The sequence below is a fragment of the Miscanthus floridulus genome, chromosome 1 (assembly GCF_019320115.1).
Source record: "Miscanthus floridulus cultivar M001 chromosome 1, ASM1932011v1, whole genome shotgun sequence".
Lineage (NCBI taxonomy): Eukaryota > Viridiplantae > Streptophyta > Magnoliopsida > Poales > Poaceae > Miscanthus > Miscanthus floridulus.
The window spans coordinates 167,561,854-167,583,907 of NC_089580.1; the positions used below are offsets into that span (position 1 = coordinate 167,561,854).

Here is a 22,054-nt window from a genome sequence, read left to right on the forward strand (position 1 = left end):
CCCACCTAGCTTATGATTTCTGCCTAGGTTTAGGTGGTCATTGCACGCTATGTGACACCTCATTGCAGTGGGAATTCAACATTTCATGCTACTTTCCTCACAGGATTGATCAGAAATGGAAGGCATAACACTGAGAATATTAAGTTGATTTTACACAGTACAAAGAGAAAACGATTTTTTTTGGCCTTCTTAACTAACAATAATCAGAATCTTTGCATGCAGCATCCTAACATCTGAGCACACTAAATTAAGGTGGTGACAGATCGGCAAGATATCTTGCCATCTTTACAACGTTTGAGCATCCCAGAATTTGACACATTCTTCACTGATTGACAGGCGTTAGAGGACTTCTTGGAGTGCGTGTCCTTTGATCGGAGCATTGCTTCCCCTTGTCCATTTCATCCAACTTGTTCTCGAACCTGAACTTTGCCACCAGATCTGGCAGAGAAGCTCTTAGTTTGTCAATTGATTCCAAGCTGTTTGCACTGGTCAGTAGTTCCCTTGGATGGTTTCGAACCGGACTATTAGCCTGATGGGTGAACAATAGCTAGGTCAATGGATATAACAAATAATCAAATGATAGTGACACAAAGGTGGTTTACATTGAACAATATTCACTTCATCACTTAAGCATGCACATAAAGGTGATATAATTCTGTTGCAATGAGGAAATAGCCACTTTACAGCCAGACAACATTAGTACAGTGTTGTTTAGCTTTGTTGTATTATCTTATATATCCTTACACTTTGCCTTTTCATTTCTAGTCTAAACAGATGAGCTTACTAAGGATGAAAACGGAACGGAAATATCCCGAACTGAACCGCATCGTTTTCTATATTTAATCCGACCGAATCCGCATTTTCTTGTCCGACTTTACCGTTTTCGCTTTCGCATTTGAGATGTTTCGTATTTCGAATGTAAAAGTAGAAAACGGTTTACACATTTTTCGACCGTTTTCTACTTTTCTACTTTTAATTTGAAATATTCCGAATTCAAAATTCGGTTTAAACCGAATTTGGTCAACTGCACAGGTCATACAGCCCAATTACAGGCTGCTCACCACGCAGTTGTGTTCTTTCTACCGGTGGCTAGCTGCCCTCTCTTATAGACGGCGCCCAGCCTCATCTCTCTTATTATGTATTTGGTCGTGCACTTGTTTAATGCTATGCACTTGAACTAGATCATGCACTTGTTAGTTGTGAACTTGTTATGTATTTGGTCGTGCACTTGTTTAATGCTATGCACTGTGGGTCGGTATTTCGTATTGAATTTTCGCATACCGACCGTGTTCGACATAATTCCGCTCGAATTGGTTCGTTTTCGAAATTCTAGATATTCCGTAAGTTCGTGTTCGTTTTCGTGTCCGGCTTGTCCGTTTTCGCTTTCGCTTTCGTATTTCAAATGTAAAAGTAGAAAACGGTTGATGAGTTTTTCGACCGAGTTCGACCGTTTTCATCCTTAGAGCTTACCATGTAGTCCTTCTCAAGACAGTTACTCGTCAGGTTTCTTATAGATTCTGCGCCTTCACTGTGTTTTTCATTCAGGAATTCCAGATGACTCGAGAAAGTGGTAGAGTTGGTTTCTATCATCTTGCTAGTTTCATGATCCAGTAAGAGGGAATCTGAAAATGAGCAAATAAAACATAAGGAAAATGCATTCCTTTTGAAAATAAATTGATCACAAAGTTAAATACGTACTCTTGGAAGCAGTCAACACATCAGATGTAATGGCATGAAACTCTGCATCATTCTGTGAAGAAAGCAGAAGCCTTTCCTGGAACATATTTTCATTTTTGTTTCTCCTTTCCCTGCATACAAGAAACGGATAAGACATCTTGGAAGCCCTGCTCAGAGTATCAACAATGATAATAACTTTACTAAACATGATTACAACTTACTCGATAAAATCATCAGCCTCCATGATTGAGCTCTTACCAAGATCATGCAAAGATGATTGTGCATGTGACCAGTAAGATACAGAATGGCTACCTTTCTTCAAGCTGCAATGAACAGTGCCTCTTAAGCATAAACAAATCATGGAAATAGAAGTACTTCAAGAATGAATAGCTGATTCAATCTGCACGTTGTTTGAGGTAAAGTGAGATCGGTACCATTGCTGCAAGATGCCTTCCATTTGATCATTTAATTTAGCTTGCGACGACATATCCTCGTGGAACTGGCTCTCTATAACTCCAACATGAGTGACACACGCATTTTTGCCATTATCTGAAACCTGTTGTAGGTTGGACATCTCCAATTTCTGGTGCTTCTGCTCTTCACTGTATCTCTCATTCAGCTGTCCGATATATGATGAAACCTGCTAAAAGATACATCAGTTAAAGCTGAAGTCATACTAAGACCATTTTATTTGCTCATGCAATATATAATCTGACCATTGTAGTTTTCTTGGCAGTCAACTCTGATAAAATTGCAGCAATCTTATTCAGAGCAGCTTGCTCGTCTTTAACACAAGTTTCCTGTCAAAAGGTGGCAAGCCATCAGAGAGTTTGTTCATAAATGAAATGTATAGCACATATATCAAAATCAACTACCTTAAACTCATTCTCGAATTTAACAAGGTTGGAGGACCTTTCCATTTGATTCTGTTCCATAAGAGTGATGAGCTGAGACACATGTATCCTGATATCTTTAAAGAAATCAATTGATGTCTTTGATATGGCTTGTGCAGAAGTAAGACTCCTTTTCAATCCCTTTAAAAGAAATCACACGTGTGAGTTGACGCGTCTAGCTAAATATGTTCCATACAGGCACATGAACTAACAAAATCAAGGAGACATACAGAATTTTGTAGTTTTGCAGAAAAGGCTAATAGTTCCTTGAGCTCCGAAGTAGATTTCAGAACATCGTTTAGAACTTGCTCAGCTTCCGAAACCATCATTGCTAGAAACTGCAGTGTTCATGTACAGAGAATAATTAGATTGCACTCAACACTCTGTTTTTCTGCATTAGATTGTATTCAAACAATCCTCGCAAAAAAGAAGATTGTATTCAAACAAAAGTCTGTTATTCCATACATTGTCAACAGCAATTGCATTAGTAGATATGTTCTGCCTCATCTGCTCGGAATCTAAGATAGATTGCTGTCTCATGGTATGAGCGAGCTCCTTCATGCATTGAACCCCAGAGACATACATATCTTTGACTCTTGCAATTCTTCTCTCCAATTGGTTTTCCGACTGGAAGCAATTGTATGTTGTAGCTATTTTAGTGTGCTAGTAGGGATAGCAATAATAAAAGTATAGCATTTCAAGAGTGGGCGAGTGGCACCTCATTTCTGGCTGAAAAGTACAACTTTGTTTGTTCATTCATAGACTCCAAAATTTTACTCTGTTCACAAACCGATCCAACGACTGTAGCATGCAGAACTCCAAGACTATGATCCAATTCAGCCCAAAAACCAGATAGCAAGCCTTTGTTTTTCGCTTCAGTTTTTGATTGCCTTTCTATAAATAATTGTGAAAGACATGCATAGTCAGTAGAAGGAAAGATAAACTGGATTAAATCAAGTCATAGTAGATATATTACCTAGTTTACTCAGAAGTACAGTGGTATCTCCGGATGCATTCTCCAAGGTATTGCGCAAATCCTTTGCACGTTCCAGAATTAAGTGTTCTATACAATATAATGGATAACAACAAAACAATTGACCATGGATGGAAGAGTTTTACATATATTAAACTCTTTGAGTTAGAAATTACTTTAGTTACTTATGATAAAAAAAAATACCAGAATGAAGTAAATCTGAGATAATGAAGTCCTTCTCCCTTAGCGACGTGTTAGCTCTGCAATGAACTTCTTGAAGATCTAGAAACTTTCTCTTCCAGGTTTCAAGATTTACCTAAATAAGGATATGTACAAAATGTGAGGACCCTAATAAATCCAAATAAATGAAAAGGAAGTATGTGTTATTCAGAAAAAAATATGAAAAGAAAGTTATCCAAAGTGCTTTACCTTTAAATCTTTGTTCTGACTTTCCAAGTCCAAGCGGCATTCCTGCTCTGCTTGGTACAAGCCTTTGAATTTTCCAACTTCCTACCAGATCACCAGAAGTATAAGAGTCAGTTCAACTTTGAAGTTATTGAAAAAAAAATACAGCTAAATCAGATTTGGGGATATGCATATACTTTGTTCTGCTTTTCAAGACTGAGCTCCAAATTTTCTAATTTTTCCTTCATTTTCTGCAATAAATAGCCAATGCGATTAACGGATTAAGAATAGTAAACATCAATAAACAGAAGTCACATAAGAACTATATTTAATGAAATTCTGAAGGTTTTGGTGATGGAGGTGTTGTACACTCGTACTTATACCTTTCTTTCTGCCTCGTCTAGGACCAACCTTTCATGAGGGATGTAGATTCCATTCTTTTCCCTTGCAGCTTTGACATCTGACAAGTGACGATATACTTATGAGATACTATGCTAATGTCAGCAATGCAGCAAGATATAGAGAGAAACAGAGAACCTTGTTTCATTCTTTCCATTTCTTGGTAGAGGTCCTTGAGCATAACAGATTCACATGTTTTTTTATTTGCCTGCAATAGTTGTTAAGTTTCTAACAAGCGTTTTGAGAAAATTGAAAGTTTCAAACTCCATGGATGAATAGAAGTTTCACCTCCGGCTTGTTTCTTATGCTTTTTGCTTGAGAAGCGTAATCAAGTGTGACCAGTGTTTCCTCCAGGAAATGGACAGATGGAGACACTGTTGCTATGATGCATGTTTTGGCTTTGCCTCCTAATGATTCTCTTAGCAGTCTAGTGAGTTTACTATCCCTGATAAAAGTATATGAGTATGCATTACTGCCTGCGCACAAAATGAACTGCCCATGAGCTTACATATCAAAACTAAGTACAGTGTATAACCTGTATGGCACATGAACTGAATGCTCCACAAGCGCAGTGATGACACGTCCCAGAGTTAATAGGCTCTTATTCATCTCTCCAGCTTCTCTTGCTCTACCCTATCAGCATGCAAAATCATGACTTCAAACAGGACTGTCTTGCCGAAAGAGCATATTTTGGGATGATAATATAGAGTCACAGTGAGATTGTGTATACAGATAATTTTATTCAGCGTATGATAACAAAGATCTTGATCACCAGAAAAAAAAGGAAATGCTCCATTTCATGGGCAACATAAGTTTCTAACTACAGATGGCTATTCCTAGAATATGCAGTACTATTACTGAACTGAATTGATTCCTTCAATGGCCTTGTGCCCCATAACCCCTGAACATCGCAATGACCACCGAGTTGGAAAACATCAGCCAATGTGTTGTTGACAATTAGCCGAGAACCCCACCCCCCCCCCCCCCCCCCCCCCCCCATAATCCTTGTGTTAGAAGATGACCGACCGGCTCTATTGCAAGGCCCAAGAGGGCAAGTATATCAATGTACATATGCAAAGAAGCCCTCCAAGTAGAGGGAAAACATATACACCTCCTATACATCTAACACCCCCCTCAAAGTCATGGTGGATCTACAACACTGAGTTTAGAGAGTAGGAATCTATGATGAGCCCGGGTCTGTGCCTTGGTGAAGAAGTCAGCTAGCTGAACCTCTGAAGGCACATGGTGGAGCGTCACAACCAGATCATGCACCTGCGATCTCATGTAGGAAGCATCAACGCCAATGTGTTTGGTGAGCTCAGGCTTGACTGGGTCTCGAGCAATACTGATCGCACCGATGCTGTCAGAAGAGAGAGGAGTGGGTGCAGTGGCAGGCACACCAAAATCCTCAAGAAGCCATCGTAGCCATGTCACCTCCGCAATCACAGTCGCCATAGCACGCAGCTCAGCCTCAGCAGTCGAGCGGGAAACAACAGTCTGCTTCTTAGTTTTCCAGGCAATCAAGGAGGAGCCAAGGAAAACACAATAGGCAGAGAGAGAGTAGCGATCATAGTGATCACTCGCCCAGGTCGCATCAGAATACGCCTGAAGCTGAAGGGAACTAGAACGAGGGAAGAAAATGCGCCGAGAGATAGTTCCACGAAGGTATCGCAGAACACGAAGGAGGTGAGCATAGTGGAGCTGGGTAGGAGCTGAGACAAACTGACTCAAGATATGCACAGAGTGAGAAATGTCAGGACGAGTGATCCCAAGGTAGACAAGACTCCCAACAAGCTGACGATAGCGAGTAGGATTAGCAAGTGGTACACCATCAGTGGGTCGTAGGTGAACACCAATCTCCATAGGAGTATCAGCAGTGCGGTGATCCGTGAGAGCAGCACGGGAAAGGAGGTCCTGAGTGTATTTCTCCTGAGAGAGAAAGATACCATCAGATGTGGAGGTGACATCAAGACCAAGGAAGTAACGAAGGGGACCCAAATCAGACATAAGGAATGTCTCACTGAGACGGTGCTTCACAAAATCAATGTACTGGGAATCATCGCCCGTGATGATCATGTCATCGACATAGAGAAGAAGAAGGGTGCGACCACGAGGGGAAGTGTGAACAAAAAGAGCAGGATCGTGATCACTTGGCGTAAAACCAGCATCGATGACAACAGAGGAGAAACGCTCAAACCAGGCCCGAGGAGCTTGCTTGAGGCCGTAGAGAGAACGGCGCAACCGACAAACCAGGCCATCAGGAACAGAGTATCCTGGAGGTGGCTGCATATAGACTTCCTCTCGCAGCTCGCCATTTAGGAAGGCGTTCTTGACATCCAACTGGGATATCGACCACTGACGAACAGAAGCAACTGCAAGAAGAGTGCGAACAGTAGTCATGTGCGCGACAGGAGCGAAGGTCTCCTCATAGTCACGACCTTGCTCCTGTTGGAAGCCGCGCGCCACAAGACGAGCCTTGTAGCGCTCAAGAGAGCCATCCGAGCGGGTCTTTACCTTGTACACCCACTTGCAAGTGATAGGAGTGACGTGAGGTGGCAAAGGAACAAGATCCCAGGTGCCAGTACGTTCTAGGGCAGCAATCTCCTCAGCCATAGCATGTTGCCACTCCTGGTGAACGGCAGCTTCCCGATAGGTCGCGGGCTCAGCCAAGACGGCAGCAGTGAAGCCAAGGCGATCGGGAGGACGAAGGGTGCTGCGGTCATGAAGAGAATAGCGAGGAGGAGACTTAGGATGAGGTCCAAGGACGGACGGAGAAGAGTCAAGTGGTGGCGCGGACGACAAGTGTAGTAGTGAGTGATCTCACAGGAAGGACGCAACGATGATGGTGGAGGAGGGACTGGTGGTGAAGGTGGAGAAGTAGGTGGTGGTAATGGTGGAGGCGGAGTAAAAGATACCTGAGGTGGTGAAGAGGATGGAGACGACAGCGGAAGATACCACTCAGGTAAAGTGAGGAATGAGAGGGACTCAGTGGTACCAGAAGAACCGGAAGGGGAACGAGGATAGTAAGGCCGGGACTCATCGAAGGTGACATCCCGAGAAATCCTCATCCGACGAGCAACAGGGTCATAGCAGCGATAACCCTTATGTTCCGTACTGTACCCAAGGAAAACACACTCAACAGACTGAGCAGTGAGTTTGGTGCGCTCACGAGGTGGAAGTAGGACGTAATAGACACACCCAAAACAACGAAGATGGCTATAGGAAGGAGGGGTGCCGAAAAGACGCTCATAGGGAGTGCAACCCCGAAGAGAAGTAGAGGGTTGGCGATTTATAAGAAAAACAGCTGTAGAAACCGCCTCAGCCCAAAAATGAGGAGCAAGCATAGAAGAGATCAAGAGAGCACGAGCAGTCTCAAGAGTGTGGCGATACTTGCGCTCGGCAACACCATTTTGAGCATGAGCACCAGGACATGAAAATTGGGCAAGAGTACCCTGCTCAGCAAGGTAGGAACGATGAGCAGTGGAGATGTACTCACCAGCAGAATCCGCACGAAAAACTCGAATGAGAGAGTTGAACTGGGTACGGATCATGGTGGCAAATTACTGGTAAATAGAAAGAAATTGACCACGAGAAGACATCAAATAAATCCAAGTAAATCTCGAATAGTCATCAATGAAAATAACATAATATGATTGACCTCCTTTTGAAACAAAAGGTGCAGGACCCCATACATCAGAGTGAACAAGATCAAAAGGTTTCTGGGACTTAGACTCACTAGAAGGGTAGGGGAGTTGCAACTGTTTGCCAAGTTTACAACCCATACAATGAAGAGTAGTGTCACCAGAAACAGGACCTAACACACCACTACCAACAAGAGTGGACAATCTAGAACCAAAGAGGTGGCCAAGACGTCGATGCCACTGCACAAAAAAAGTGGTAGACGAAGCAGCTGACACGGATGCTGGAGAACTGGGTGATGTGGGAGCCAAAACGGGTGAAAGAAGACGCACCCAATCAAGCTCCCAGAGGCGTTGAGAGTCCCGACACCTAGGCCCAGTTCCCACCAAAAGGCCCGTACGGAGATCCTGAACACAACAAGAATCAGACTCAAGGATTATGCGACAGCCATGATCAGTGATTTGACCCGCAGACAAGAGTTGCATAGTGAGCTTGGGAACATGCGAAATAGTAGGAACATTAAACGAAGAGGTCGAAAGAACCTCTCCCAGCAACAGGAAGAGAAGTGCCATCTGCGGTGCGAATAGAAATAGGTGGATCGGGGGAAGATAGAGAGGACAAGTGTGTTGCATGAGGTGTCATATGAAAAGAGGCACCAGAGTCGAGGAACCATGGGGATGATATACCTGATGGAGGAGCGGAACTAGAAGCCTGAGCTGTAGTCCCGTGACCGGAGGCTTGAGCTACAGTAGTGAGGCGACGAAACAGGGCAAGAACCTCCTGCTCCGCTGCAGACACGGAACGAGTGCTCTGTGAAGTAGAGGAACCACCAGAGCCCTGAAAAGAGCGTCTGCCACGACGCCCTGATCGGTCGCGCTGCTTCTTACGACAATCCTTCTCCTCATGGCCATAGAGCTTGCAGTAGCCACACTGAACACCAGAAGGTGCCCCCGTCACCACAGGAGAGGGCTGAGACGGAGGCGGGGAGACCTGGGGAGGTGTGGCTGCTAGGACGGAGGGCTGCGGCGGAGCACAAGTCACACCCCCAGCTCGAAGACGTGTCTCCTCAGCTCGTAACTCAGGCATCGCCTCTGAGAGCGATGGGCGTGGACGACGAGTCAACAACTGTGCTCGAACGGTCTCAAACTCGGGACGAAGCCGAGAGAGAAACATGTGAAGGCGAAGAATGTCTCTCTGGTCCCGATGACGATCACAGCACCGACAAGTACCACCACCGCAGAACTCAGCACCCAAACTGTCCAGGCGATGCCAAACAGCTGTCATCTGACGGTGGAAGGCCTCAACTGTGGAGTCAAGCTGACAAAGCGACTGAGCCTCCTCAACAACAGCAAGGTACATCGCTTCGTTACGAATCTCGTAACTGCGACGGAGGTGATCCCACATAAGGTGTGAAGTGGCAAGACCTCTAAGGGATAACGAGAGATCGACCTCCATGCTCGCAAGTAAGATAGCCTTAGCAAATTTTTCCTCGCGCAGCCAAGTCTCATAGACACCGAGATCAGACTGGTAGCTCTCCATCTCAGTCTCAAATGCCTCAAGTAAGGCATTCTTGGCATCATCATCAGCATCTGGAGGGTATGTGGGCGACGTGGGAAGAAGAGGATGGGGAGGACAGATCCGCTCACCCGTGAGGTAGCCCCACAGCAGCTGCCCATCCATGTGGACCTCCATATGGAAAACAAAATCACCCCAATTGGTGCCATTGAAAATGACGAGACACCGAGGGACCAGAACAACGCCAGGGCGTCCCCGGGCGACGCCATGGAGGAGAGAACGAGCCTCTCTTCTTCTTCTTCTTCTTCTTCTTCTTCTTCTTCTTCTTTCTTTCTTTTTTTTTGTTAAAAGAATGAGAGGAGAGGAGGGCCGGCTGACTCACTGGACCGACACACGGACGACACGGGCGTGAGTGAGCGACTCGACAGGGGCGGACGAAAGGAGCCGCGAGGCCGCAAGGGGCGCACGGGAGAGAGTCGTCCGGCGCGCAGGGCCGCTCGGGAGGGCAGCGGGAGTGGTCTGCGGGCCGGCGCGCAGTCGTCTTCTTCGTCGGCCGGCGCGGCGCAGCGGCGAGGGACGCGACAGCTCCAGGTGCGCCGATGGGGGCAGCTCCGGGCATGCCTGCGGGGAAGCCCACGGGGCGCGGCTTCGGGGGCCTTCCGCGCCCGCGCTTAGCGGGCGGCTGCGGCAGAGACAGAGGCTCCGGCGCCTCCTCCCCGTCGGCGGGCCGGAGCGCAGGGGCGCGCGAACGTGCGGCGCGGGTTCGCGACGGCTTGCACGGATCGGTGGGATTGGTATGAGGTAAGAAAAGCTAGCTCTCTGATACCATGTTAGAAGATGACCGACCAGCTCTATTGCAAGGCCCAAGAGGGCAAGTATATCAATGTACATATGCAAAGAAGCCCTCCAAGTAGAGGGAAAACATATACACCTCCTATACATCTAACACCTTGCAGAGTATGACCGCTTATGCCAGTCTGTGATGGTATTTAGTTGTTATTTCATTATTCCATATAGCTATCTTTATGATAATATATATACGTACACCAAGATATAATCATGTACTTCTACCATTTTCTACACATGATGTACCATGACCAAATGATTCAATAAAAGTAGACAAGATGGATACATCGATTAAACCAAATTACCCAACTGGAGAAGATAGGGTAAACAAACTAACAGGTAATGCTATTGCTAATAGGTGGCAAATGGCAATATAAAAAAAAGTACCTCTCTTGCCCCTGATCGAGCAATATTCTCTGATCCTGCCAAGTCTACAAGGTTCAACCTCCCATACTTCATGAGCTCCTCATTTCCTACCGTTGTTTCTTTGACATGGATGTTTATAGAAAAAACAGCATGTGATCGGCTGCAAGAACAGAATGCAGAGTGCTTAGCCCCCGACAGCTGTACCAAAATAAGAAAGAAACGGAATGATCAAGAACCTGCTTTGCTTATTTAGTGCAGTGTCAGCAGTGCGTCTCCTAGCTGACCCGTGTTCCAGAAGTCTGTATATTTCACTAGGACTGTAGACAACAATCTCTTCAAGTCCTCTTATGACGGCGCCACCTTTGCCATCTTCCATAAGAGTTATAGGCCTCTTTTGTCTACCTTCAGGGAATCTGCTTTGGCCCTCCAAAGATAATAGATCTGTTATATCTTCATTATAGAGCTCTAAGAAGGTTACCTTCATGCTATAATCAGCCTTCCGTGCTTCAAGCATATCAAATATATGGCGCACTGCTCTAGGGATGACACCAGCAGTATCTGGTAGTTCACTGACCTAACATATTAGGTAAGACAAATTGTTCAGCAGTTACAAGGAACTTCCTGTCTTCATCATAGATGATGTCCATATATTCAGGGTACCTTCAGTCTCATCTCTCCCTCCATGGTATATGTCTTTCCGGTTCCAGTCTGCCCAAAGGCGAAGACAGTGCAGTTATAGCCTTCGAGGACATCAGTCACTATTGGTGCAACAGCATGGTCATATATCGACCTTTGCTGAGATTTTGGTCCAAATACCTAGGACAAAACAACAACCACATATCCAAGAACAATGGTGGTAAGCAATATGAATCATAATACAGCATCTTTTAGAACCAGAAGTTAAATCTCTACAATCATATAGAAAAAGATAAACACGTGCACGCGCACACACACACAGGTCCAAAGAGGCTTTACCTTGTCGAAGGTAAACGTCTTGTCTAATTGCTTGAAGAGGCTGTGCAGAACTGTGACCTCCCTCTTCAGGTCATTACAAGAGATGGCGCTCTGCACATTCGCTCTCTGCTCCTCCTCACTCAGTGGCCTACAAGACAGACAAATGCGCCAGCAGTGGTAGCCACAGTCAGGCGCAATTACGCGATGGTAGCAAAAGGTTTTCTCATAGCAGCAATGAAGCACCGGGTACTCTTCAAGGTTGTCACTGACAGGCAGGGGCGGGCCCACATGTATTCAATGGTATTCAATTGAATACCCAAATTTTTTGGCAAAAAATTTCATATATATAATGTATATACAAGTCTATATATGAGAAAAAGAAAAATACAGTGAACTTCCTACCTGTACAATCAATTCAGCCCAATTTCTAATCGTTTTCGTTTCCCATCCGAGGCCTAGTGCTGCCCCGCGGCCCATTTTGTCTAGCTGAGGCCCACGGATGCACGCTCGGTGCTCCAGGTCGCCCTCCTGTCCCGCTGGCCGCTGCTCCCGCAATCGCACGGAGAAAGTTGAATCGACTCGGTTCGCGCGGCTTGTTCTGGCGAAAGAAACCCTTAGGGCCTCGGTTGATCGGTTCGTGCCCTCGTGCGGCGTGCGACGGCAAGGAGGCAGGAGGCGCGGCGCGGCAGCGTGCGAGTAGCAGCTAGCAGGCAGCAAGCAGGCCGGCCGCCGGCACCAGGCACCAGGCAGCAACCTCCGACCTGTAAGTTCAGATTCACTCCTCACGAAGTTTTAGGGATAGCAATTCGTCAATTTGTCCTCAAACTACTTAGTCTAGTCTCTTGTTTTAATTTTAGGTCTCAAGTATGAAAAGAAAATGATGAAAGCTTCACAAATTTGAGAGGTCTAGCAGAGTTGTCCATGATGCTTGTTAAAAAGGACAAGGTTGATATGTTCAACATTGTTTACAAACATCTCTGAAGGCAGAATGCCAATCTGACTTAGATTATGTTTACACAGGGATTACAAATATATAGAGCCTTAGCCTGGGAAGGCCAGGGGCTAAGCCCACATAGGGTGGCGCATAGCAGAGTAATTAGGAGTAACTAACACAATAACCAAGGAGACACTATGGTAATCTAACACCCCCCCGCAGTCGGAACGTCGCTAGAGCGGACATTCAGACTGGAACGAAATTCTTGAAACACAGAAGAAGGAAGACCCTTGGTGAAGACATCAGCGAACTGGGAGGTGGTGGGCACATGAAGCACACGGACAGCACCAATGGCAACGCGTTCTCGGACGAAATGGAGGTCGATTTCCACATGCTTGGTGCGCTGATGTTGTACAGGGTTGGTGGAGAGGTAGACGGCGCTGACGTTGTCGCAGTAGACGATGCAGGCGGAGTCGAGTGGGTGGTGTAGTTCCTGGAGAAGCTGCCGCAACCAGGAAGCTTCAGCGACGCCGTTGGCGACAGCATGGTACTCTGCCTCAGCGCTAGAGCGAGAGACAGTGGGCTGTCGTTTAGAAGACCAGGAGACAAGGCAACCAGAGGTGGATCGGTGAGTGTCCGGGCAGCCAGCCCAGTCAGCATCAGTGTAGACGACGAGCTGTGTCGGAGAAGTCCGAGGAATAATGAGACCATGATCAAGAGTACCCTGGAGATAGCGGAGGATCCGTTTGGCAGCAACAAAGTGAACCTCCCGAGGATCGTGCATGTGAAGGCAAACTTGCTGGACGGCATAAGCAATGTCGGGCCGGGTGTAGGTCAAGTACTGAAGAGCTCCCACAAGGCTACGGTAGGCTGTGGGATCAGCAACAGGAGGGCCATCATCAGCAGAAGCCTTGGTGCAGGTATCAACAGGGGTGGAGCATGGTTTGCAGTCACTCATGCCATGGCGAGCCAGGATGTCCAGAGCATATTGGTGCTGGGAGAGAAATAAAGTGTCAACCCGTCGTTGGACTGCCATGCCAAGGAAGTGGTGAAGTGGGCCAAGATCCTTCATGGCGAATTCCTTCATCAGAGCATCAATGACCTGGCGAAGGAGCTGCTGGGAGGAGGCAGTGAGCACAATGTCGTCCACATAGAGCAGCAAATAAATGGTCTCTGTACCGCGATGGTAAACAAAGAGAGATGTATCTGATCTTGCTTCAGTGAAACCCAGGGAGAGCAGGAATGAAGAAAAACGGCTGTACCATGCACGGGGGGCTTGCTTCAAGCCATAGAGAGATTTGTTGAGCCTGCAGACGTGCTGAGGAAGAGCTGAGTTGGCGAACCCTGTTGGCTGAGAGCAGTACACTGTTTCTGAAAGAGTCCCATGGAGAAAAGCATTTTTGACGTCTAGTTGATGAATTGGCCAATCCCGGGAATGAGCCAAAGTGAGGACTGTGCGAACAGTTGCAGGTTTGACAACAGGGCTGAATGTTTCATCGTAGTCAATACCGGGACGCTGTGTAAAGCCGCGAAGAACCCAACGAGCCTTGTATCTGTCCAGCGAGCCATCGGCGTGAAATTTATGTTTGAAAATCCACTTGCCTGTGACCACGTTGGCCTTGTCGGGGCGAGGAACAAGGTTCCAAGTGTGATTTTCCATGAGAGCAGCATATTCATCTTCCATGGTGCGACGCCAGTGAGGATCAGCAAGGGCGTCGCGGCAAGACCGGGGAATCGGGGACAGAGCCTCGGCGTGGAGATGGAGGCGCGGCTGTATGTATCCAGACTTCCCACGGGTCATCATGCCATGAGTATTGTCGACCGGTGGGATGGGGACAGCACCAACAGGACGTGGAGGATCAGCTTTGATGAACCGTGGCGGAGATGGGATGATGTTGGAGCGGCGAGGAGGAGCGGCAGCTGGTGGTGGTGTCGGCGGTGAAGGAGGAGCAGCTGGTGAAGGGCGCCGGGAGTAGACGTTGTTGAAACGGGAAGCAGGCGGAGCCACAGGGGGCGCCGGGGCTGCTGCCAGAGGCGGCACAGGGGGTGCTGCTGGGGCCGGGGCAGCTGCCAGAGGCAGCACAGGGGGTGCTGCTGGGGCCGACAGGAGCACCTGGGAGGGCGCTGAAGGCACCGTTCGTGGCTATTGTGCCATGGGCGGTGCGTGCCGAGGCGCGGAGAAGCCTGGTGGAGGAGGCCGGGACGCTAGCCCAGTCGGGCTGAGGGGCCACAGCACCGACGAGGTGTCGTTAGGCAACTCGGACGCAGCCTGCGGCACGGTCTGCAGAGGGGCGTCGAGAGGCCGCACAGATGTACCTGCAGAAGGTGAAAGAGCTGGTAGAGGCTCATCATTAGTTAGAAAATCAAGCTCTTTGGGAGGTGAGGTCCGGTGTCCAGAGAAAGGAAAAGTCGTCTCGTCGAAGATGACATGACGAGAGATGATGACACGGTTGGAGGTGAGGTCGAGACACCGGTAGCCTTTGTGATCGGGGGAGTAGCCGATGAAGACACACAAAGTGGAGCGTGGGGCAAGTTTGTGGGGGGTGGTGGCAGTGAGGTTGGGATAGCAGGTGCACCCAAAAACTCGAAGTTCATGGTAGGAGGGTGGAGTACCATGGAGTGCGAAGAAGGGAGTAGTCATGTTGAGGGTCTTGGTGGGAAGACGGTTAAGAACATATGTGGCAGTGGAAAGGGCGTCGGCCCAGTAGGAGGGGGGCATGGACGCTTGGAAGAGTAGCGTGCGGATGACATTGTTAGTGGTGCGGAGGGTGCGCTAAGCTTTGCCATTTTGCTGAGAGGTGTAGGGACATAACATGCGAAGAGAGACACCGTGAGAGAGGAAGAAGATGCGGGAGACAGAATTGTCAAACTCGCGACCGTTGTCACATTGGACAGATTTGATGGGGCACCCAAATTGAGTACGAACATACGCGAAGAAACTAGAAAGAGCGGAAAAGGTGTCAGACTTAAGGCGAAGTGGAAAGGTCCATAGAAAATGAGAAAAATCATCAAGGATAACTAAATAATATTTGAATCCAGATACACTGAGAACAGGCGATGTCCATAAATCACAATGTATCAGATCAAATGGTTTGGAAGCCCTCAACGAAGAACTAGTAAACGGAAGACGCACATGACGTCCTAGCTGACAGGCATGGCATAAATGGTCGTCAGCAGGCTGACTACAGGCGATCGAAGAAGAGTGAGTGAGGCGTTGAAGAGCTTCCTTGCCGGGGTGACCAAGACGGCGGTGCCAGATGGACGATGAAGGAGTGGCGACAAGAGTGCAGGGAGCAGAAGGCGTCGATGGTAGCTGCAATGTGTAGAGGGGCCCAGAGCTGTTACATCGAAGGAGGACGTTCCTGGTACGAAGATCCTTCACAGAAATGCCAGAAGGGTCAAACTCAATAGAAACATGATGATCAGTAGTGAATTGGCGAACTGATAAAAGGTTTTAATAATGCCAGGAGCAAGAAGAATATTGTTAAGGCGAAAGGACCGGGAATGATCGAGTAGCCAGTGCCAACAACAGGGAGAGTGGCACCGTTACCCACCACGATGGAGGAGGGAAAGGGGGAAGAGGATGTGCAGGTAACAATACCAGGGTTGGAGGCGATGTGGGAGGAGGCGCCGGAGTCAAAAACCCAGTCCGTGCTGTTCGGCGGAGTGGGTGGAGTGAGCGAGACAGTGCTGAAAGCCTGGGCGAGGGAATGAGGATCCCAGGGAGACCACGCTGGAGGTGGCGCATGAGGAGTAGGTAGCAGCGCCGGTGAGTAGAGGCCCGGCCCTGGTGGAGGTGCCAGGTAGCCAGGGGAAGGCAACCAGCCATCATGGCGTGCTGCTGAGGAGGAGGGACACCGGCGCGTGCTGGTGGAGTGCGAGGACCACCAGGCGTGGGGCCGGGCCACATGTGAATGGATCCGGATCACGGGTTGTAGAGGGACGGCTACTGGGGGCCGCCTTGGTTGCCCTGGTTGCGCTCGCCGCGGCGACGCCGGCCACGGCCACTGCCTGAAGAGCCCCTACCGGTAGGGAGCACGCCCTGAGGATGAGGGGGGCGCGGAGAGGCAGAACTGGGTGTCGACGCAGTGGAGGGCAGCCTGCTTGATGAGGAGGCGAAAAGGGCAGAAGGAGCCGCTGAGGGCTGCACCATGTTGAGCTCAGCGAGACGAAGATCAGTGCGGACGTCCGCAAACGGAGGGAACGGCTTCTACCGAGTGATGAGTTGAGCCATGAACTGGAACCGCTCATTGAGGCCCCGTAGGACGTTCAGCACCAGTGTGCGGTCGTTGAGGGGTTCACCAAGATCAGCGAGGGCGTCAGCCATGCCCTTCATCTTGCGGCAGTAGTCATCAACGGAGAGATCGCCTTGAGAGAGGTTGCGGAATTCAGCATCAAGGAGCAAAGCCCGGGACTCACGGTTCCCCAGGAATTGCCGCTCAACCCCGAGCCAAGCCACCCGAGCAGTGACACCGTCGTGCTCATGGATGACGTCGAGGAGGTCGGTGGAGATGCTGTTGAAGATCCAGGAGACGACCACGCAGTCCATGCGGTACCAGACCGGATCGGTGGGGCGGGAATCGTCGCTGAGGACATGGTCCTTTAGGGAGTACCGACCAAGAGCAAGGAGAAGGTAGCCGCGCCACTTGGAGTAGTGGGGGGACTTGAGGTCGAGGACGATGGGGACCAGATACTTGATGTTCTGGACGGCGCAGGCCTGGCTGTGCAGGTGCGCAATAGCAGCAGCCTCAGAGGAGACAGAGTGCTCGTCGTCGTCGTGGGCTTCATCGTCGTGGATGGCCTCCAGACGAAGTCGCTCCCGGATGGCAGCCGCTTGCGCCTCCAGGGCGTCGGCCTGTGCGCGCTCCTTGGACAGGGCGTCGGCAGCAACACGAACACGCTCCTGGGCGGCGGCGGCGGACTTGAGAAGGTCCGCCTCCTTCTGGAGCTGGACGGCGCGCTCGGTGTTGGCCGCTCAAGTGGCGGTGGCTTCTTCCTCGAGCCGCGGGCGACCGCGGTGGCATCATCGCGCAGCAGGGCCGCGTTGGCGGCAGTAGCAGCGGCTGCGGCAGCCGAGGCGCCGGTGCTGGAATCGCCGGTGAGAGGAGGCGGTGCGGCGGCTGAAGAGGCCATGGGCGCGAGCAGAAGCAGAGGAGAGGAAGGGGCGGAAGCAGCGTGCGGAAGCAGAGGAGAGGAAGGGGCGGAAGCAGAGGAGAGGTGGGCGGGAAAGGAAGGGTCGGCACAGGACCCGAATTAGGCGTCTGATACCATGAAGGCAGAATGCCAATCTGACTTAGATTATGTTTACACAGGTGAAAGGTCCTTGTTTGGTTTTGGTAATTAAGTGACAACTTAGGTGGACTAATTGTGTTTATGTGAGATACACAGGTGATTAGTCCACAGGTACATGTGTGTGAGCAACATATGCCATGAAGGTGAAAATGGCTTGGAGATGTTGCAAAGCTCACACATGTGATGACGAAGGAGCTTAAATGCACATGAGACATGACATTGAGTCATGTGATCAAGGTGGAGAAGATCAAAACAAGACTTGGCTTGATGGACCGGTTGCAAGCGTGAAGGGCAAGTCAAAGGCTTTGGAGTGATGGACCGCGTGGCGGTGAAGCTTGAGCAAGACTTGGCGCCGATGGACGATGGCAACGGCGAAGAGCAAGTAGAGTCAAGATCGATGAACCAATATGATCATGTGATGATATGGAGTGGATCATATCATTGTTGATCGTGTTGGTGCATGTGTTGCATCGACATTGGAGGAGATGAAATGGAATGCGGAAGGCAAAGGTATAACCTAGGGCATTTCATTTCACCGGTCATAGGTGTGTAGAGAAGTTTATGACCGGGTTTAGGATAGATGGCCGTACTATCAAGAGGGGCAAACTTGTTTGCATATCGGTCATCTAGTGCCACTCGAGTGATCTAACTTTGCATTGTCGCTAGGATCGAGTGGCGTGGCAAGTTGAGTGGCTAATATCCTTTGGGAAATGATTGAGAAAAGCTAACACACATACACATGGTGGTGTACACTTGGTGGTGTTGGCACATTTACAAAGGAGGTGGTGTTTGTAGGGGTGAGATGGGTTTGGCGCTTTCGGGAAAATGGAATGTCTATTTTCTATTGCGCCGGATGCAAATTCTTGTGGTTAGCACACTTGAGCAAGGGTGAAGAGAATGGAGAAGATGCTGCCGTCGGTCAACTGACCGGACGCTGGATCTGAATGCACCGGACGCTGAAAGGCTGCGTCCGGTCAGGCTGACGTACGGTGACGCAGTAGCTGGAGTGTGACCGGACGCTGGCTGCGTCCGATCGCGTTCGACCGGACGCGTCCGGTCATGCTCGGGAGCTTACTGGAAACGACCGGACGCTGAGGGTCCAGCGTCCGGTCAGTTATAGCTGCTGCGTCCGGTCAGGTCAAGTGACCGTTGGAATCGGGACACGTGGTCGTCTGCGAGCGACCGGACGCTGAGGTCCAGCGTCCGGTCAACACGACCGGAGCGTCCGGTCAACACGACCGGAGCGTCCGGTCGGCCCGACCGTTGCCCAGTGAAGGGGTAACGGCTAGTTTAGCCCTTGGGGCTATAAATAGAAGTGGCCCTCGGCCATGGCTAGTGTTGAGCACCTCAAGGGACTTAGTGTCCATGCTTGTGAGTGCTTGGGAGCCCTCCATCACACATATACTTGATAGTGATCATTCGATTGTGTGAGTGAGCGATTCTAGTGCGATTGCATCGTGAGGTTGCATCGAGTGGCACTAGGTGATCGAGTTGCAAGCCGGTGGTGCTTGTTACTCTTGGAGGTTGCCACCTCCTAGACGGCTTGGTGGTGGTCTCCGTCGAAGCGCGCAAGAAGCTTGTGCGGCGCTCCGGAGAAGTGCTTGTGAGGGGCATTGTGCTCGCCCCGCGGGAGCCGCGAAGAGCAACTCTAGTAAAGCGTGTCATTGAGCTACCCTCACTCAAGGGGTAGGTTCTTGCGGCGCCCGACGTGCGGGCTTAGCGGGTGATGCTAATTAGCCGCCGAACCACCAAGTGAGCGGTCGACACAACGGGGACTAGCGTGTTGGCAAACACGTGAACCTCGGGAGAAAAATCATCGTGTCAACCTTGTTCTTGCCGTTGGTTTGCATCCCCATTACACAAGCTTGCCATTACTTTTATACATATTAAGCTTGTGTAGTTGCTCTTGTAATTAGATAGCTTGTGTAGCTTGCTAATTATCTTCTTGCTTGTGTAGCATAGAAGTAGCTCCCTTGCGTGGCTAATTTGGTTTTAGTAACCTTGTTAGTCACATTGCTTAGTTTGTGTAACTAAGTATTTGCGCTCTCTAATTAGGCATTGGTTGCCTTGTTATTGAGCATTGCTAGTGAGCTTAGTTAGCTTTGTGCTTTTGCTTACTAGCATGTGTAGGAGCTCCCTTGTTGCTTAAAGTACTAGTGGCATAGGTTTATGTGACCTTACTCCTAGAATTGTTTAGGAGAGCTCTAACTAGCCCGGCACCTTTGTTGCATAATTGTTATCTTTGCAAGGTGCTAGTGAACATATATAGTGGGGTGTAGTCTTGGCTAGACCGTTAGTTTAAATTCCGCATTTGTATCGGTTAGCCGACGCGATTAAGTTTTAGAAAAGACTATTCACCCCCCCTCTAGTCGCCATCTCGACCCTTCAACAGGGATTACAAATATATAGAGCCTTAGCCTGGGAAGGCCAGGGGCTAAGCCCACATAGGGTGGCGCATAGCAGAGTAATTAGGAGTAACTAACACAATAACCAAGGAGACACTATGGTAATCTAACATTCTCAAATTGGTGCTAGTTCTCCCAGTTGCAACAGCCGGTGTTGAAAGTATCTTTTCTACCATGAACTATATCAAAAAGCAAGCTGAGATATAAGATGGGGCAAGATTACTTGAATGATGGCTTGGTTACATTCATTGAAAGGGAATTCTTCTTGCAAGCAAAGGATGAACATCATCAACCGTTTTCAAAGCATGAAGGATCGGAAAGTTGTCTTGTAATTTGTAAGTTTTATTGTCATTTGGTTGTCAATTCTATATGTTGCCATTCCATATGTTGCCACTTTGCTATGTTGAACTATTGGTACCTATTTATGTTAAACAATTTCAATTTATGCTCAGATTCTTGAATATGGAAATTCTGCTCAATTCTTAAACTATATATTATGCAGTTTTAACTATATGGCATTATACATGCCGAATATTAGCCATTTGGTTGCAAAAAAAATAGTACCCATGTATAGTTTGAATACCCAGCCCTCAAATCCTGGGCCTGCCGCTGCTGACAGGATCCCAATCCGTATTGTAGAATCTTACGATACTATGATCCTACCAAACAAAATGATATCAATTCCACCATGTATCCTAAATCCTAAATTTAATAGTATATCAATAGAAACTGAAGCCTCCTTACGATCCTACATCGAATTTCATTGTATCCCGATGCTACAATCCTAATTTTTTTTTAAATGATTCAGTTGTGATGAAATATTATTTAAAATTGGATTCTTGCCAGTGTACACGTTGGGCTTCACAAATTTGCCACAGAACCACAATTCATAGACTCATATGGACAGTGTCGGGGCCAGAAATTTTTAGGAGACAGACAATTCTCACCTGCACCGGAGCACGACTTGAACGTTCACCTCCCGATCCCTCTCGCATCCATCCCCGCTTCCACCGTTGCCGGCAACAGCGCCGACGCCGCTACGGAGAGCAGCGCTTTGGGACACTCCATCCGCCCACCTCATCTCAAGGTGCCGCCGCTCCGGCCGCGGCGTGAGGAATGGCATCGGCGCCGGGCCGACCCACGACCTCCTGCTGGGGTTCGGCGTCTGCGCCATGCCGCCGGCGACACCCGCGACGCTCTGATCCGAGGAGTGATTTGAGGGAAATCGCGAGGTTCTGGGGCGGATTCGCCGCTCCTCGGAAGGGGGTGGATTGGGGAAAGCGGAGCAGGGAGGCCGAGATGATTTTCCGTTGAGGAGAAATTTGAATTAAGCAGTGGTGTGGGGAGCGTAGACCGTAGAGTGAGAGCCTGGCGTGTGGGTGACTGCGTCCATGGGCCATGTATGTGTTGGACCGTCATGGGACTAACCCTAACTTAATTTGAGGCCCACTTATAAAAAAACTTAATTTGAGGCCCAGTTCTGAAGGTTCTTTCGCCGAACAAATATAGCCCAAACTCGAAAGTCAGGTCAGACTCGGATCGTTAAGTTGAGTTTGGTTATTCCTTTCTCTTCTTATTATATATAAAAAAGTGGTTTAACTTGTCATGATTGCAAAAAGGTACGATCATGTCAAAAGGGACTTTATCAATGGCAAAATAAATTATCAACAGCCCAACACGGGGAGTTTGCAATTGGTAAAAAAAAACAGTGGTTTGCAAGAATTTTTTTTCGGAGCTATCGAAATGTCAACGACAG

General features: G+C 48.7%; 1 protein-coding gene and 1 pseudogene across 1 annotated transcript; both read right to left on the bottom strand.

Annotated features, from left to right (window-relative positions):
- Positions 1 to 132: 132 nt before the first annotated feature.
- Positions 133 to 21,580, bottom strand: LOC136501190 (kinesin-like protein KIN-5B). The gene is made up of 23 exons (XM_066496687.1): positions 21,246 to 21,580; positions 11,689 to 11,815; positions 11,374 to 11,529; positions 10,950 to 11,287; positions 10,735 to 10,873; positions 4,883 to 4,980; positions 4,636 to 4,792; positions 4,486 to 4,555; positions 4,332 to 4,408; positions 4,146 to 4,199; positions 3,973 to 4,053; positions 3,748 to 3,859; positions 3,547 to 3,633; positions 3,289 to 3,464; positions 3,036 to 3,197; positions 2,801 to 2,908; positions 2,553 to 2,711; positions 2,394 to 2,477; positions 2,112 to 2,317; positions 1,899 to 2,000; positions 1,699 to 1,808; positions 1,471 to 1,622; positions 133 to 529 (listed from the first exon to the last, which is right to left on the bottom strand). Exons 1-23 carry the CDS (start codon positions 21,470 to 21,472, stop codon positions 323 to 325), a joined length of 3,189 nt encoding a protein of 1,062 aa, XP_066352784.1. The 5' UTR covers positions 21,473 to 21,580; the 3' UTR covers positions 133 to 322.
- Positions 8,625 to 10,120, bottom strand: LOC136510652 (uncharacterized; annotated as a pseudogene).
- Positions 21,581 to 22,054: the final 474 nt, after the last annotated feature.